General features: G+C 39.2%; 1 protein-coding gene across 1 annotated transcript in view; it reads left to right on the top strand.

The window, feature by feature from the left end:
- LOC121857135 (probable sodium/potassium/calcium exchanger CG1090) overlaps positions 1–17,399 on the top strand; it is a 106,463-nt gene that overhangs the window by 80,454 nt on the left and 8,610 nt on the right. The window contains exon 8 of the mRNA XM_042353023.1: positions 2,129–2,339. Within this exon, the coding sequence (XP_042208957.1) occupies positions 2,129–2,339 (211 nt within the window). The remainder of the gene's footprint in view (positions 1–2,128; positions 2,340–17,399) is intronic.

Genomic DNA, 17,399 nt, shown 5'->3' with positions numbered 1-17,399 from the left:
AACAGGCACAGTGGCTCTCCTTCGTTAACCAATGCAGGTCAGGTTAAAGCCTGCCAAATAAGTGTACCAGTGAATAATGGCAGTGATAGTGTCAGTGGAGCTTCTGAAGGAGCTGGTGCCTTCTCTTATAATGATGCGAACTTGAGGATGAGTAGCCAGAGCGAGACCAATAGTGATGGAAGCATGAATGGGGAGAATGAGCCCAGACTGCCAGCGTAGTCTCTTTAATAACCACAGGTCTGAAAACTGTCCATAACCCTGTACTTCTTCCAATATTTACGGAGGAACTCGCGGGACTAATGAAGGAACCTGTGTATAAAAATCCTACTGGAATAAGGGCTGTGAGGCGCATTATCAAGAACTCCAAGGGTGATGAATTTGAAGCGGTTAACTTATTGGTCAGGTTGATCTACAAAGCCTGTGCGCGACTCTATACTAAGTTCAAGGTGGAACGAGTTACACGAACGCTTAGGTTCATTTCATGGAATATCCAGAGTATTAAGCGCTGAATTAATGACCTACAATGGTCTGTTAAAGTTTTTAATATTGATGTACAGCTCCTCCCTGACTTAAAACCTACTCGACTTATGACCACCCGCACTTACGACCTGCCTCAGTCGTACCAAAATTTTGTCAAATTACGTATTTTCGAGTCCCAACGTCAGTACTTTAAAATGGCTGGCAAGCTTAAAAGTGAGAGGTTTGTGGTGCTGAGAAGAAAAAACCACCCATTTTAGATTTTCTATGTATTATTTAAGCATTTTCGACTTAAGACCTGGATTTTGATCCCTAACGTTGTAAATTAAATATATATATATATATATATATATATATATATATATATATATATATATATATATATATATATATATATATATATATATATATATATATATATATATATATATATATATATATATATATATATATATAATATATATATATATATATATATATATATATATATATATATATATATATATATATATATATATATATATATATATATATATATATATATATATATATATATATATATATATATATATATTATATACATACACACACACCCCCACCCACCCACCCACCCACACGTATTACCCTTTTACACGGTTTCACTTTCCATGATTTCTCTTCGTTTCATTTCCTTGCCAGAACCGGACTTTCACTTTCAGGGTGCATCTACTCATATCGTGCTGAAGTATAATTTTTTGTTTTATTTTTTTTATTTAGCTCATAAAATTCATACAAATTACCGGTCAGAATATAATTTACATTGCTGGAATTCTTACAATATGATGATCATTTTGAATATAAACATCATGGATTTTGCATTAGACATACAAATTTTAGATCTTATGTAATAATTTGGTTTACACAAAAGCAAATATTTTATCCTTTGTGCAGAATATATGAAGTTTACATTCAAAATATTCCTGACCTGCAAGGAATCCAGAAATGTCAATTATATTATCCCTTTAGTCTGAGGTATTATTTATTACTAAACGTTAAAATGTAGTGTTTTCACCCAATCATTTCTCAGAGAGGTAGGAGCTAGTGAGCTGGGAAGAGGATTTGAGTCCATTATTTGAATACATAAATCTTAAATCGCGAAATGAAACAACGGAGCACCTTGGCTTTAGTCTTTATTCAAGACATCTTCAGAGGCAACTGAAGATGTCTTGAATAAAATATATATATATATATATATATATATATATATATATATATATATATATATATATATATATATATATATATATATATATATATATATATATATATATATATATATATATATTACTTAACTAAAACTCTCAGTGTTTCATCTCGTCTTGGATAACTTCTTTTTAATTGATTAGAAATTTAAATTAATGTTTGTAAATTAATGAAGAAATCCCTATGAAATCCGTATGGGTCATTTTCCACATCAATATTCTTACTTGTTATTGCTCTCAGCTCACATACTGTATAGTACTTACTTAATATACTCTGCCGTATTCCTAATTTAATATATGCTACAGTATCTTTAATATAATGTACTCTACAGTAAGGTACCTCTCTATTTACCTTCTAAATTGTTAATTTCTAGCACACAGCTTCCTTAACCGTTTCATATATTCATCAGGATGACGACTGGTCACCATGGACAGTGCCTGTGGGTGTTTGTGAGCGCATAACCTGGGCTCTGTCTCTGCCGCTGGTTGCCCTCCACTATTTCACCACCCCAGACTGCCGCAGGAGCAGCTTCCGTCATTGGCATCTTGTCACCTTCACCATGAGTATGATCTGGATTGCTGCCTATTCCTACATCATGGTCTGGATGATTACAGTCATTGGTAAGTCATGTTGAGACTCGTAGCCATTAATGTACAGGTACTCCTCGACTTACGACCTATGCGACTTATGACCACCAGGACATATGACCGCCACAGTTGTACAAAAAAAAATTTCAAATTCCGTATTTTCGAGTCCCAACGTCAGTGACTGTGCTGTGTACTGACAAAATTTTCTTTTGTAATTCCCTTTAAAATGGCTGGCAAGCGTAAAAGTGAGAGTTTTGTGGTGCTCAGAAGAAAAGACACCATTTTAGATTTTCTATGTACAGGTAGTTCTGCTATAACGCGATAATTGTGTTCTTGTAAAATATCGTGTTATAGAAAATCGCGTAATAGAAATAACAGGGCTTATGGAGAAAATAGGGTTAGGTGCAGATTACTCATCGAAAAAATTTAGTAGTTAGCCTAACACAAAGGATAGCACAGTCTAAATAAATGTTACATTCATATCTAATAATGAAATCATACAGTAAATGTAACACTTTACTTGATGGGGGAGAAGGGTGATTTTGAGGTTGATAAAATCGAGCTTCTCTTCAAGTGTTATATCCTTTCTTTTCTGATCATCACCAGGAATCTTATCACCAGAACGCTTCTTGTTGATATTCTTCTTTACTATATTCACAGTTAATAGTACCACAAAATTGGAGAAATAGTAAGCAAAAATCTCGTTATAGCAAACAAGCGTTCGCGTTATACAAATATCGTTCCTAATTCATAAATCGCGTTAGAGCAAATTCGCGTTATCAAAACACGCGTTATAGCAGAAATCACTGTACGTACTGTATTATTTTCGCATTTTCGACACGACCAATTTGACTTACGACCTGGTCGTCAGTCCCTAACCCCATCGTAAGTCGGGGACTGACTGTAATGTATGTAGCTGATAACATTACACACCTGGGAAGATTACACGAGTAATGTACTCAATTATGATTACAGTGGAGTCGCCCAATCATGTGTCAAGACATTACGTACCACAGAAACACGCTATAAGAACAGCCTAGTCCCAAACATTGTTAAAATTATCAACAACTCGTAATCAACCAGTGTATTCACTCCCAGCCAATCTTACCTTTTTGCATTGTCACACTATTGAAATGCCCTGTAGTATAACCTTCTGCCCACTTAGTTATCATATATCATATTTGTATCACTTATGTTATTTGTCAATCAAGTGACCCATTCCCTAATCATGCTCTTTCAGTAGACCATTAATTATTATTATTGCAGGCATCCCCTGTGTTACGGAATCACGGGTTGCGGAATTTCGCTCTCACGGAATTTGTAAATTATGACTAATAATTTCGTAATCTGACCCGTTATATCCTTATGGAAATTGTGGTCAATTTTAACGACTACAAAAAAATCACTATGGTATATAAAATTAACAATTTTTGTTAAAAATTTTAATTTGTTTGGTGTGGATTTCTTGGTGTTTGCTACCGCCAAGCGTGGCATCGTCTCGTGAGTCAGTCCATTGTTTACATCCAGTGCGAGCATGTTTCTCGCCCCAGCAGTTGGATTTAACTTTTACAAACATACAGTAAGTACAGTACAGTGCATTACCCTTATTCAAGATGACTGGAAAGAGGTCATCAAGTGGAAGTGACCACAGTAGTGCAAAAAGAAGCCTCAAAGGCATTACATTGGATATTAAACTTGATGTTTTAAGAAGGGCAGAAGAGAGTAGTGCCCCTCCTCCCCTCCCAATAACTCCTTTTGCACCACATATCCTCACGCTTGCGGTCAACATCTTTTGTGGTGAGTACAGTACAGTACAATATTTTTATTTATTCCAACTGTATTTCTCTTCTTATTACATGTATATCATAAATTATTTAATGTACTGTATTGTATGTGTTTATAAATGTTTATTTTCATTCATAAAAGTGCTTGAATTACTTTTTGGGGGCCAAAAAATTCCTTAGGAACGCATCTCCAGTTTTATAATGGAAGTTAATGGGAAAATAGGTTTTGCCTAACGGAATTTCGCGATACGGTCAATTTTCCAGGGAATTCCGTAATGCAGGGGATGCCTGTATTATTATTATTAAAATGCATACAAATAATTAATAATGGGAAAATCCTCTCACAATTAATAAGAAACACGTCAAGAAAATGTAATGAAGGAAAAATGCGAGTCTACCCTCAAGTCAACTCCTTGCTTTGTTATTAAAGTTGAGTTGATTGAGTTGCCATATGGCTCTGGCGCCAGCTGGGTTGATACATAGATCAAACTTACAGAATTTCTTTTTTGGCCATCTAGCCAACCCAACATGAAGGATGTCGGTAATTGTGGTGTAAGACTGGATACTTTTTCACACTACTTTATGTATTTAGGATGGTGCGTGCTTGTAAATGAGTAAATATAAATGAAGACGGTTACGTATATCTACCCAAAAATACGAGTTGAGAAAAACCATAACACCTCACAGCTTGGCCTAGTAGCCTGGTGGTTACAATGATGAGCTAACCTAGTTACAATGACATGATTAATCACTGTTAAGCACTATTCTATCAGTAAACACTATTAATAACAGCAAATCCAGTGAAATATGGCAGGGAGCTAAGAGGAGAATTACAACTAAAGACGATGCACTACCTAGCAGTCACTCCTCTCACCTCCTCCCATTGCCAGACGTAGCTAGGCGTATGTATTTTGTAGTACAGTGGTTCCTCGGTTAACGAGCGCCTCGGTTAATGATAATACAGTACAGTATTTGGGCTTTAGTGAGGGTAGTACTGTACCATAAATACAGTACATGCCCAGTGAACACAGCTTTGTTTATTTATCATACCTCTGCAGTCTGCTGAGCATGGTACAATGTCATCGCTCAGTCAGCTACCACAAGCATGGGTAAAGATTTTGAAAAGGTCAGCCATGGAACTTTATATTGATGCATATACAGTGATCCTTCGGTTAACGAGCGCCTCGGTAAACAAGATTTCGGTTAACGATTTACCTTCCATAAGATTCTTAACTTTGGTTAACGAGCAAACCCTCGATTAACGAGTTTTTTACGAGCTGACCTCAACATGTTTTCGCTTGCATTTGGCGGTCCACCAGCTGTAGTATTAGTCCGCCAATACAGTAATCGGTTCTAGGGCTTATATTCCTTACCATTTTAGTAAATATCAAGAAGTTTATACTATTCAATAATTTTAAAAGTTTAATATTAAATTTTTTAGTCATTTTAACAATTATTGAACATAATTGAAGTTAAGGAAACTAGTTTTATGCGCGCCATCCACCCTGGCAACACACCTAAACAGGCGCCAGTCTCTCTGTCTTTTCAGTGGAGGTAACATCTTGCTTGAGACTCTCTTCAACTAAACGCTTTTTTCTGTGATTGCAAGCAAATTATTGGTAATTTTGAAATTTATTTTACATATTGACAATATATAATGCAGTGCAGTGTTGATTTAAAGAAAATAATCTTGAATTACACCAAGAGAACTAAAATTTTATGGGTGAAATGGTGCCATGGGGTGACTTCTCTTCCACCCCAATGCTTTCTTCTTCAGTCCACCCCCATTCTAATTCCATCATCATCATCATTATCCTGGAGCCTTCTACATACACACCTCATAGTAAGTGTACTTTTCTACCTTTTTTGTTGAATTTAAGCAATTTTCGGTGAGCTGGAACCACTACCCAAAAACCCATTGAAACAATGGTTCGTTAACGAGTTTTTCGGTTAATGAGCAACCTGCTGGAACGGATTGTGCTCGTTAACCGAGGGACCACTCTGAAAATGGTATGGTGTCACGATATTGATGCAGGAATGTGGTTTTCTTACCGTAGGGTTCAGATACCTTTGCACTGGTTACTCACCCAGGAGATTATGGTGTATCACTACGTAGAATTTCAGTACACTTCCTGCATTCAATGTGTTGTGTACTTGATAAATGATAATTTAATGAATTCCATTAATTTCCAACATCCATCTAAGTTATTGATTATACTTTGTCATAACCAATCAGTCATTACCTTTAGTAATCATAAGATATGAATTATAAATACTGGCAGATACTTGCACTTAAGTTTATTTCGGCACGGCTCTATACACTGACATAATCTGCATGGGTAGGTGAGTCATTCACATTCACGCCACAATACCGTAATTTTATAAGGGGGAGTTTGTCAACCTGGAGAATTAACTGTTTAGATTTAGTAGGCCGGCCTGGAGTGCTCTTGTAGCAAACAGGCCTTCACCAGTGGTCACTTTTCTTTATGAGATCTTGGGGGTTTGCACACACAGAATCGTAGCACTGACAGTCTCTGGACGGTGTCTTGGTAGGACTGTATGACCCCTGTTCTTAAGTCTCCAGGTTTTACTAAACCATGGTCTAAGGCTCATTTGCTAAAATGTGGATTTGGATCATGAGATACGATGAACAATACAACACTGTCTCAATAGCTCCCCCCATAGACTGGCCTACATACTCGTGAAGTAGTGATGACGGAGTCACGGCTCGCCTGGTGATCGTATCTCCGTGAAAACAAACATTGGAGTTGGGTTGCTTGGGTAGACCCAAAGCAACTTATGAAATATGGGTTCAATGATAAACAAATTATATAAACCATTTATTTTCCTATGATAACATAATAAAAAACATTGTGTCATTACTAGAGTGAATGAATTGATATTCCCACAAGCAAAAAATTACAACTGTTTTAAAAAAATAGATTAACACTCACCATTCCATGCTGGCTGTTTGTGTAGATCCCATTTTCCTCTCCCCTGCCACTGATGAATATCATGATGAAAATGATGATGATGATGATGAATGCAGGGGAGTTTACAAGTTCTCCTCATCTGCTTTGGCAGAGGAGAGCAGAGAGGTCAGAGCTGGGAGCTGCAGAAGGAAGGTCGTCCAAGTCGGAATCATAGTCAGGAGGAGGAGGAGGAAGAGGAGGTGCATGTGCATGAACGGGAGGCTGAGGCTTTCTTGCAGATGTAGAAGGTGTAGGGCTTGGACCGGACGAAGGCAAGAAGAACATGGAGATTGGAGGCTGGGCAACGTGGCGCTTGAGTTCCTTTATTATTTCCTTATAAGGAGTCAGGAGCTTCTCCATCCCTCTCTTAAAGTTGACTGATCTCTCGATAGAGGGATCGATATCGAAAAAAAGTCTGTAGGTGCCCTACAAGACAGGCCTTATTGATGTTCGTGACGGTTAAGGTGGGTACCTCCTCCACTTCACCTTCTTCCTCCTCATCCTCACAGCGCTGTTTCTCGACAAGCTCGGCTAGCTCTTCTTCAGTCAGCTCTTCCCCAGCATGACCCAGCAGCTGCTCTTGCACCTCTTCCTCCTGAAGGTCGTCAAACCCCTCACCTCCCACTTGATGGGCAAGCCAGACGATGTGCTGCACATCCTCATTGACTGTGGGGAAGCCAGCAAAGTCATTCACCACCTTTGGACACAAGGCCCTCCAGCAGGAGTTAACACAGAGGGGTGTCAGGTCATCATGGCACTGCTGGATGAAGGAGATGCAGTCCACGATGGAGAACTTCTTCCACATTTCCCGCACTATTTCGGCACCATCCCGTGTGTTGTCGTCCAAGGCTTGCCGTTTCCTGTTGAAGGTGTGGGTCATGTACTTGGCCTTGAAGACAACAATGACTCCCTGGTCGTGTGGTTGGAGCAATGATGATGTGTTCTTGGGCAAAATCTCTACATTTTTGTGTGTAACCTTGAGGGCCTCTGGGTGGCCAGGGCAGTTGTCAATCATGAGAAGGACCTTAAATTCCAGGCCTTTCTCCTGCAGGTAATCCTTGACGTCTTTCACAAAACAGTTGTGAAACCACACGTTGAACAACACTGCCGTCATCCAGGCCTTCTTCTTTGTGGTGGTAGAAAACTGGGAGGAGGTGCATGTCTTTGTTCTTGAATGCACGTGGATGCTTGGCATGGTACAGCAGCATCATGTATCCTGCAGTGTTTTCACAGAAGAGACACGATCTTTGGCCACCTTGAAGCCTGGTGCACTCCTTCCCTCCTTGGAAATGAACGTCCTGGCTGGCATCTTCTTCCACCACAAGCCAGTTTCGGCAGCATTAAAAACCTGCTTCGACGTAGCCCTTCTCCCAGATAATCTCGGCAAAGATCGCAGGATACTTCCTAGCTGCTACATCGTCTGCGGGGCTGACTCACCGGTGATCCTCAAGTTGTGCAGGTTGTAGTGCTTCTTGAAATTCTCAAACCAGCCCTTACTGGCATTAAATCCTTTCTTTGTGGTACAGTATCACCAGAACCACCAGCACTAGCACCACCCACCTCAGCATGGAATCGGTTATACCGGAACCTTGGATTTGTCTCAGATAAACTTCTGGCTGAGAGGGATGTTGCGGCGGTTAAAGTGCTCAATCCCGATGTCAAGACATTCTCCATCTTCACCATGGCTGTATCCCTCACATTAGTGGCTACCTTGGCAGAAGAGGGGGCACTTAAGGCAACAGCATTACGAATCTCCTTCTCTTTCTTTTTGATGTCACAGACAGTTGATTCATCGATGCCATACTCTCAGCCACTTTGGCCACTGCGAAGTTTGTCCAGCAGTTGTATCTTCTCCATGAGGGTCATGACCTTCTTTTCTCTCTTCACTTGTTTGGCCACCTTCCTGCAGATGGATGAAGGTGGTTAGAGTTGGGAGCCATCACAAGCTAGGAGCACAGTTGTTGTGAGAACAGAGTAGTCGCGCCGCACGAGACGGACAAGTGTTTATCCCAGACTGAAGCAAAGGGAACGGGAGCGCGCGTGGGCCAGCCTCCCAGGACAATGCCGGCAACTTTAAAACTACCGCAAGACATTCTTGGGTACATCCAGGGTGTCATCAAGAATAATAATTAATTGAAGGCAGCGAAATAAAATGTGAAAAAATCGGGTATACTGCATCATTATTATTATTATTATTATTATTTTATTTTATTATTATTATTATTATTACATTATTATTATTTATTATTATTATTATTATTTACATTATTATTATTATTATTATTATTATTATTATTATTACAGTAAAGGTCCAAAATCCGGATGCAGAAATCCGGACCACCTGAGAATCCGGACTTTAAAACTCACTTTTTTAGTGGGCTTTTGTGTGTATGTCATCGTGCGCTAACAGCTGCACAAGCGACAACAAAAGCGACCACGTGGTCGCCGCTTTAAACAAGCAATCAAACTGTGACAACATATGTAATTTTGAGTCCTACTCTTTCTATTTACAGAGTACTGTACAAGCCCATAATAATGGCTCTAAAGTAGATAAACTTCTTTTAGAGAAGAGCGTTGAAAATGGTGACAAACTTGAAATAATTAAGAAACTAGAACGTGGTGTGAGCAATACTGTTCTAATGGAAACATACGACATTGGAAAGTCTACAATTTATGATATAAAAAGGCAAAGAATAAAATTCTAGAATTCACAGCTTTTCTTTAAAACTGCTCGTTTGATAAATGAAGCATGCTATATTTGCTAATGAATAGACTATCAAATTGTACCTGTTCATCTCTTCTTTATTCCTCCTTAAATTTGAATTTTAAAAGTACTGCCTGAGATCGGAAAATCCGAAAATCCGGACCGACCCAATCCCCAAGCAGTTCGGTTTTGGACTTCTACTGTATTATTATTATTATTACATTATTATTATTATTATTATTACATTATTATTATTATTACAGTGATCCCTCGGTTATGAACGCCTCAGTTAACAAAATTTCGGTGAACGAACTGCCTTCCATAAGAATATTCAATTCGGTTAACGAATTTCTTACGAACCGACCTCAACATGTTTGCGCTTGCACTGGCCGGGCAATCAGCTTTAGTATCAGTCCGCCAATACATTAATCGGTTCTAGGGCTTAAATTCCTTACTATTTTAGTAAATATCAAGAAGTTTATACTATTCAATAATTTTAAAGGTTTAATATTCAATTTTTTAGTCATTTTAACAATTATTGAACATAATTAAAGGTAAAGTGACTAGTTTAATCATCAGCCTTAACACAGCAAACAGGTTAGTCTCTCTCTTTTTCAGTGGAGGTAACATCTTGCTTGAGACTCTTCAACTAAACGCTTTTTTTTCTGTGTTTCCAAGCAAATTAGTGGTCATTTTGAAATATATTTTACATATTGACAATATATAATGCAGTGCAGTGTTGATTTAAAAATAATCTTGAATTACACCAAGAGAGCTAAAATTTTATGGGTGAAATGGTGCCATGGGGTGACTTCTCTTCCCCCCAATGCCTTCTCTTCTTCCTTCTCCTCCAACCCCATTCTAAATCCATCATCATCATCCAGGCCTTCTACATACACACCTCAAAGTAAGTGAACTTTTCTACCATTTTTGTTGAATTTAGGAAATTTTCGGTGAGCTGGAACCAATACCAAAACCCATTGAAACAATGGTTTCGATTAACGAACTTTTCGGTTAACGAACGACCTTCTGGAACGGATTGAGTTCGTTAACCGAGGGGTCACTGTATTATTATTAGTATTATTAGTATTATTATTATTATTATTATTATTATTAGTATTATTATTATTATTATTATTATTATTATTATTATTATTATTATTATTATTATTATTTCATTATTATTTCATTATTATTATTATTTTTATTTATTATTATTACATTATTATTATTATTATTATTATTATTATTTATTATTTATATTATAACTTTTACTTTACTGTTTACTTCTATCCTCTTCGCCACTGAAGGGCTCGTTAGCCACTTGGGCAGTCAGTCACATCTCTGTTATGCACTGTTGGCAAGTACTGGGCATGCACTGGCTCCTGAATATATGATCTGAACCTGCTCCAGTGCTTATCCAGTCTGGCCTTGAATGAGCTCACACTCGGTGTCGTCTAGCGCCTCTCTGGCAGATTGTTCCATGAGTTCACAACTCTCACTCCGAAAAAGTTACCCCTTACAGTTTTCTGGCCTTGTGGCTTCTTCAACCTTGAGCTGTGACCCCTTGTGGGGTGGACGTCTACCAGCTTCAGGTATGTACATTCGACTGAGTAGTGCCCCCGAGATGTTTATACATGATTAGGTTGGCCTCTTTCCCATCTGTAGTATAAGCTAGGCAGTTGCAGGCATTCTAATCTCTGGGTGACTGAGGTTTCGTAGAGCTGGCACTCCTTTGGATATATTCAATCAATTGACAGTCTCTAGCGTACCTCGGGGACAAGGTGGGGTGACAGTACTCCAGACGGGTAAGCATCTCTTTCTTGAAGATCGTGACGAGTCAAGGACCATCCAGATATCCAAACAACCTTCTTATAAGACCTACTTATTTCATTGCCTTGTTTACTTTCTTCTCACAATGGCCCGAGAACCTATGTTTATTGTCAGCATACACACCCAGGTCCATTTTTACATTCGGTCTCAATTAATGCAGTTTCTTCGTCTTGTTGGGACATGTGATACACCTCCTTACTGTTGGTGTGACCCAGGTGCATTCTTTTACACTTTGTGACATTGAATCTTAGCAGCCATTTCCTCTACCATTTTTGAAGCTCATACAGATCTTTCTGTAGCTCTTCACAGTCTGTTTGGTTCTTAATTTCCTTAAATAATTTGTCATTGTCAGCAAACATTTGTATGGAGGAGTGTATAGCGCCTTGCATATCATTTATGAAGCAAACAAGCAACAATGGGCCCAGTACACTGCCCTGTGGTACCCCGCTTGTCACAGGTACACATGACGATTTCATACCAATTATCACCAGACAATGTTTGCGGTCTTGTAGAAAGTCTCTGATCCACGCGAGGACATTTCCTCGAATTCATTACCTTCAGTTTGATTCTCAGCCATTCATGGGGTATGCTGTCGAAAGCCTTAGCAAAATCTAGATTGTCGATATATCTGCCTTGTTCTAGAATTTGAGTCCAAGCATCCAGTACCTTGATTAATTGTGTTAAGCAGGAGCGTCCCAGCATAAAACTGTTGGCAATCCTTTACAAGGTTGTTTTTTAGTAGATGTTCCATCATGGCATCTCTTACGATGCTCTTTAATACCTTACACACTTTGCTGGTCTATAATTATTCGTGGAACGACAATCGCCCTTCTTGAATATAGGATTCACTTTAGCCATTTTCCATTCATCGAGGATCTTTTGCTCATTCAAGCATTTACAGAACAGGATCTTAAGGGGCTCCACAAGCTCGTTACACTTTTTTCTTATAACCTCATCCGAGAACACAATATGGGTCAGCACTGTGTCAAACCATCTTTCTTCAAATGCAGGAGATTGTTCGCATCCTCTCCTGTGAATACAGATGAAAAGAATTTGTTCAACGCTTTCGCCATTACCCTGGTCAGAATCTGCTTAACTACCATCTTCAAGCCTCAGGTCCACGTTTTTAATTTCGACTTAGTGCAGCGGTAAAAAGCCTTTGGGTTTGACATGACGTTGACCTCACTTGCAATCTGCCTCTGGATCTGGCATACATCCTCCTGTCCTGCTCATCATTTGTCTTAACCTACGTCTCAAAATCTTAAGTTTTCTTCTTAACTTTGCCGACTGCCGCATGGTTCATGTGTAGCGCTCTCTTTGTATTCCTGGAGGCATTATGCTGAGGCATGTATGCAATAGCCAGAAACCAAGCAAAGATAGAATGTAGAAGGGCTGAAAAGGAGTTCCAGAGGCGGGTTGCAAGCGAGGTCAAGTCAAACCCAAAGGTGTTTTACTGCTATGCAAAGTCAAAATTAAAAACGCGAGTAGGATTATCAGACCTGAGGCTTGAAGATGGCAGTCTTGCAGATTCTGACCAGGATAAAGCTGAGGCACTGAACAACTCCTTTTCCTCGATGTTCACAAGAGAGGATGCGATTAACCTTCCTGCGTTTGAGGACAGACGGTTCGACACAGCACTGACCCAGATTGTGTTCACAGAAGAGGGTATTAGAAATAAACTGACAAAGTTAAAGGTCCATAAAAGTCTCGCCTCTGACATGGTGCAACTTAGAGTGCTAAGAGAGTTGTGCAACGAGCTTGCCGAGCTGCTGAAGATCCTGTTTTGCAAATGCCTGGATGAACAAAAGGTCCCCAGTGATTGGAAAGTGGCTTATGTGAGTCCTATCTTCAAGAAGACGATCGATCACTCCACGAACAACTATAGACCAGTGAGCCTGACCATCATAATATGTAAAGTACTTGAGAGTATTATAAGAGATGCCGCAATGGAACATCTACTTCGAAACAACCTTGTAAAGGATTGCCAATACGGTTTTATGCCGGGGTGCTCCTGCTTAACACAATTGCTCAAGGTATTGCATATCTGGACCCATATTCTGGAATGGGGTGGTAATATCGACAATATATACCAAGATTTTGCCAAAGCTTTCGACAGTGTACCCCACGAAAGGCTGAAAATCAAACTGGAAGGGTACAGAATTCGAAGAAATGTCCTTGCGTGAATAGAAGACTTTCTACATGACCGCAAGCAGTGTGTGGTGATTAATGGCACGAAATCATCATCCGTACCTGTCACGAGCGGGGTACCACACTACCACAGGGCAGTGTATTGGGCCCACTGTTGTTTGTTTGTTTCATAAATGACAAGCCTGACGTTGTACACTCCTCCATACAAATGTTTGCCGATGAGGCCAAGTTATTTTGGGAAATCAAGAACCAAGCGGACCATGAAGAGCTGCAGAAGGACCTCTGTGGGCTCCAAGAATGGTCGAAGAAATGGCTGCTGAGATTTAATGTCACGAAGTGTAAGAGGATGCACCTGGGGTGTACCAACGGTAAGGAGGCGTATCATATGTCCCAATGGGATGAAGAAACTGCACTAGTTGAGACTGCATGTGAGAAGGACCTAGGTGTGTATGTTGACAATGAGCTGAAGTTCTCCGGCCATTGTGAGAAGAAGGTAAATCAGGCAATTAAATTATTGGGTCTTATAAGAAGGTCGTTCAAATATCTAGACGGTCCGTCCCTCGTAACAATCTTCAAGAATGAAGTGCTTCCCCATCTGGAGTACTGTCACCCCGTCTAGTCCCCAAGATATGCTTGGGACTGTCAGTTGGTTAAAAATGTTCAAAGGAAGGCCACCAGACTGGTGCCTGCACTTCGGCACCTCAGCTACCCTGAGAGATTGGAGCGCCTGAACTTGCCTAGCTTATACTACAGACGGGCAAGGGGTGACCTAATTGTGGTGTACAGTCATGCGCCGGTTAACGTCTGACCGAACAACATCCAATCGCATATACGTCCGTGGACCCCCCCCCCCCCAAAATCTGTGGTGCCTGCTGGACCACCACTCCACGACCCCCTGACGGAGACACTATGATCCTCCCCATACTGGTCAGGTATTATGTGTTAAAGGAATATGCTTCCTTTCTTAGCCTTTTTTTAAGCATTTGCCTCCAAGTGTAATGTTAACCTACATCTATTGAGGTTGCAATTTCAAATTCTGTGGCATTACTAAGAATAACTAAGTCTCTGGTGCACTCTAAGATTAAGAGAGAAAACGGAGGACTCAGACTTCCTGATGTGAGAGGAGAGAAAACGGACTCGTGTGATGGGGGACCAAATAAAAAAAGCGTAGCTACATGTTTTGTGGACTACCGTATTAAGCGTACCCTTTTCATCACTTTGTAATAAACCTAGCCATGCCTATGTGTGTGTATGATATTTACCATAACATATATATATTTAGTGGGTCTAAATGGTCATAAAAGGGGAAACTTGGGGTTGGGTCTTGGGTGCCTGGATCCAATTAGAATAAATCCCATAGGTTCTGTACTTTCGTTATCGGTGGGGTCCCAATTAGGCGCGATAACCAAGGGATGATTGTACTGTACTGTATATACTTGTGACACTGGCCAGTTGCTTCTGGTGTTATGGTACAGGGGTACCAAGTGACAGCACTAGGATCCCGCTTCCTCTATCAAGGAATAAACAATTGAAATTGAATTGCAAATATAGCTTGTTTATACAGGTATTCAAATAAATTACTATCTTACATGGAAGTTATATTCACCCAGGTCGTTTGGGTGGCAAATTATGAGAAGAGCTTGGTCACTCTTAAGTAATGATAAATAAACACGCAGGCCTTCAGCGCCAACTGTCAAATCTTATCTCAAATAAATAAAGACACTGTCACCTCACCTCCCCCCCCTTTTCTCACACTCGGCTGGCTACCTCCCTCGTGTTCCCAGACAAAAGATTGGTGATTTCTTTATGTTTATTTTATATAATATCTCGGACTAAAGTTAGGATAATATAATTTACATTGCTGAAATCCTTGCAAGACAGAGATTAATTTAAATATAAGCGTCATATATTTTGCTCAAGATATAAAAAATGTAGTACATTAGTGTACAATACTGTAGTACATTTTATAAAAAGTTTTTCAACTGTATTTTTTGGGTAGATTTACATAAATTTCTTCATTTATTTTCATCCATTTACATGCACACACCATACTAAAAGAAACGTAAAAGAAATAAATGACCTTAGTGCAAAGCTGGAGTGCACATGTACTAATTTGATTACGGTACTAAAATTGTTATGTCTACTGCGAATTACAACATTTTTATATTCAAATAAATCAGTATCTTACAAGAATCCCAACAATGTTAATTATATTCTCCTAGGTCATATCACTGGCATTTTAAAATGAGAGAAGCTTAGTAGGACTGTTAAATAGACACACAGAGGCCTTCGGCTCAAACTTGTCACCTCAACCCCCCACCCCTCGCTGGCTCCATCCCTCCCTCCCTCCCTCCCTCCCTAATCTGCTCAGCCGGGGGTTTATTTAGGCTTACAGTTTTTATCTTACATAATATCTCAGACTAAAGTTTGGAGATTATAATATGCATTACTGGAATCCTTGCAAGACAGCCAATAATTTGAATATAAATGTCATATATTTTGCTCAAGAGATAAAAAAATTTGTACATTAGTGTACAGTACTGTAGTACATTTATAATATAAATTTTTTCAACTGCATTTTTGGGTAGATTTACATCAATTTCTTCATTTATTTTCATCCATTTACATGCACACACCATACTAAAAGAAACGTAAAAGAAATAAATGACCTTAGTGCAAAGCTGGAGTGCACATGTACTAATTTGATTACGGTACTAAAATTGTTATGTCTAGCGCAAATTATAGCATGTTTATATTCAAATTAATCAGTATCTTACAAGAATCCCAACAATGTTAATTATATTCACCCAGGTCATGTCACTGGCTTTTTATAAGAGAGAAGCTTAGTCACTAAGAACTGATAAATATACAGGTACACGCGTTAGACCTTGGGCCGGTGCCAACTGTCAAACGTACTACCTCCCTTCCCCCCAAGCCCCATCCCTCCCTCCCTCCCTCCCTCCCTCTCCCCCAACTGCCCAGCATTGCTGGAATCCTTGTAAAACAGTGAATAATTTTAATATAAACGTCACGTATTTTGCACAAGAGATAAAAATTAATCACCTGTATCACATTACAGTAGTGATTTAAGAGTAAAAGTGTATATGTACATATACGTCCATTTCGGTTAACGTCACGTTTCGAAGAACGTATCTAGGATGTTAACCGGCGCATGACTGTACAGTCGGCCCTTAACATTCGCGGGGGTTAGGTAACAGAGATACCCGTGAATGTTAAAAATCCGTGTACTATTGCTGCCCCCCCCCCCTAAAAAATCCCTGGCCCCCCATGTCCTTATTTACCGTATATACATGTGTGTAGTTCGAGCTTTTAAGACCAAATTATTTGGCAAAAATTGGGGGTCGACCTCTAAACGGGTAATAGTTTCGTTAGGTTGAAAAATATTTACCAGTAACTACCAGTAAACAATGGAAACGATGCACCAACACACCACCAGTTGTTAGTGTCGGTACAGTTGCCAGGGCAGATCTCTTGTGAGCCCAAAGTAGCCAAATCCATGGTATGGTAGCACAGGACGATGTAAAACAAAGTATTCATTTATTAAAGTTAATTTATAGATACTGGACATAAATTTTTGTTCATTACATTTGAAACATCAATCTTTGTTAATTAAATTTGAAACGAGAAAACT

This window comes from Homarus americanus, unplaced genomic scaffold (assembly GCF_018991925.1).
Source record: "Homarus americanus isolate GMGI-L3 unplaced genomic scaffold, GMGI_Hamer_2.0 scaffold20465, whole genome shotgun sequence".
Taxonomy (NCBI): domain Eukaryota; kingdom Metazoa; phylum Arthropoda; class Malacostraca; order Decapoda; family Nephropidae; genus Homarus; species Homarus americanus.
This window is presented reverse-complemented; position numbering and strand designations above follow the sequence as displayed.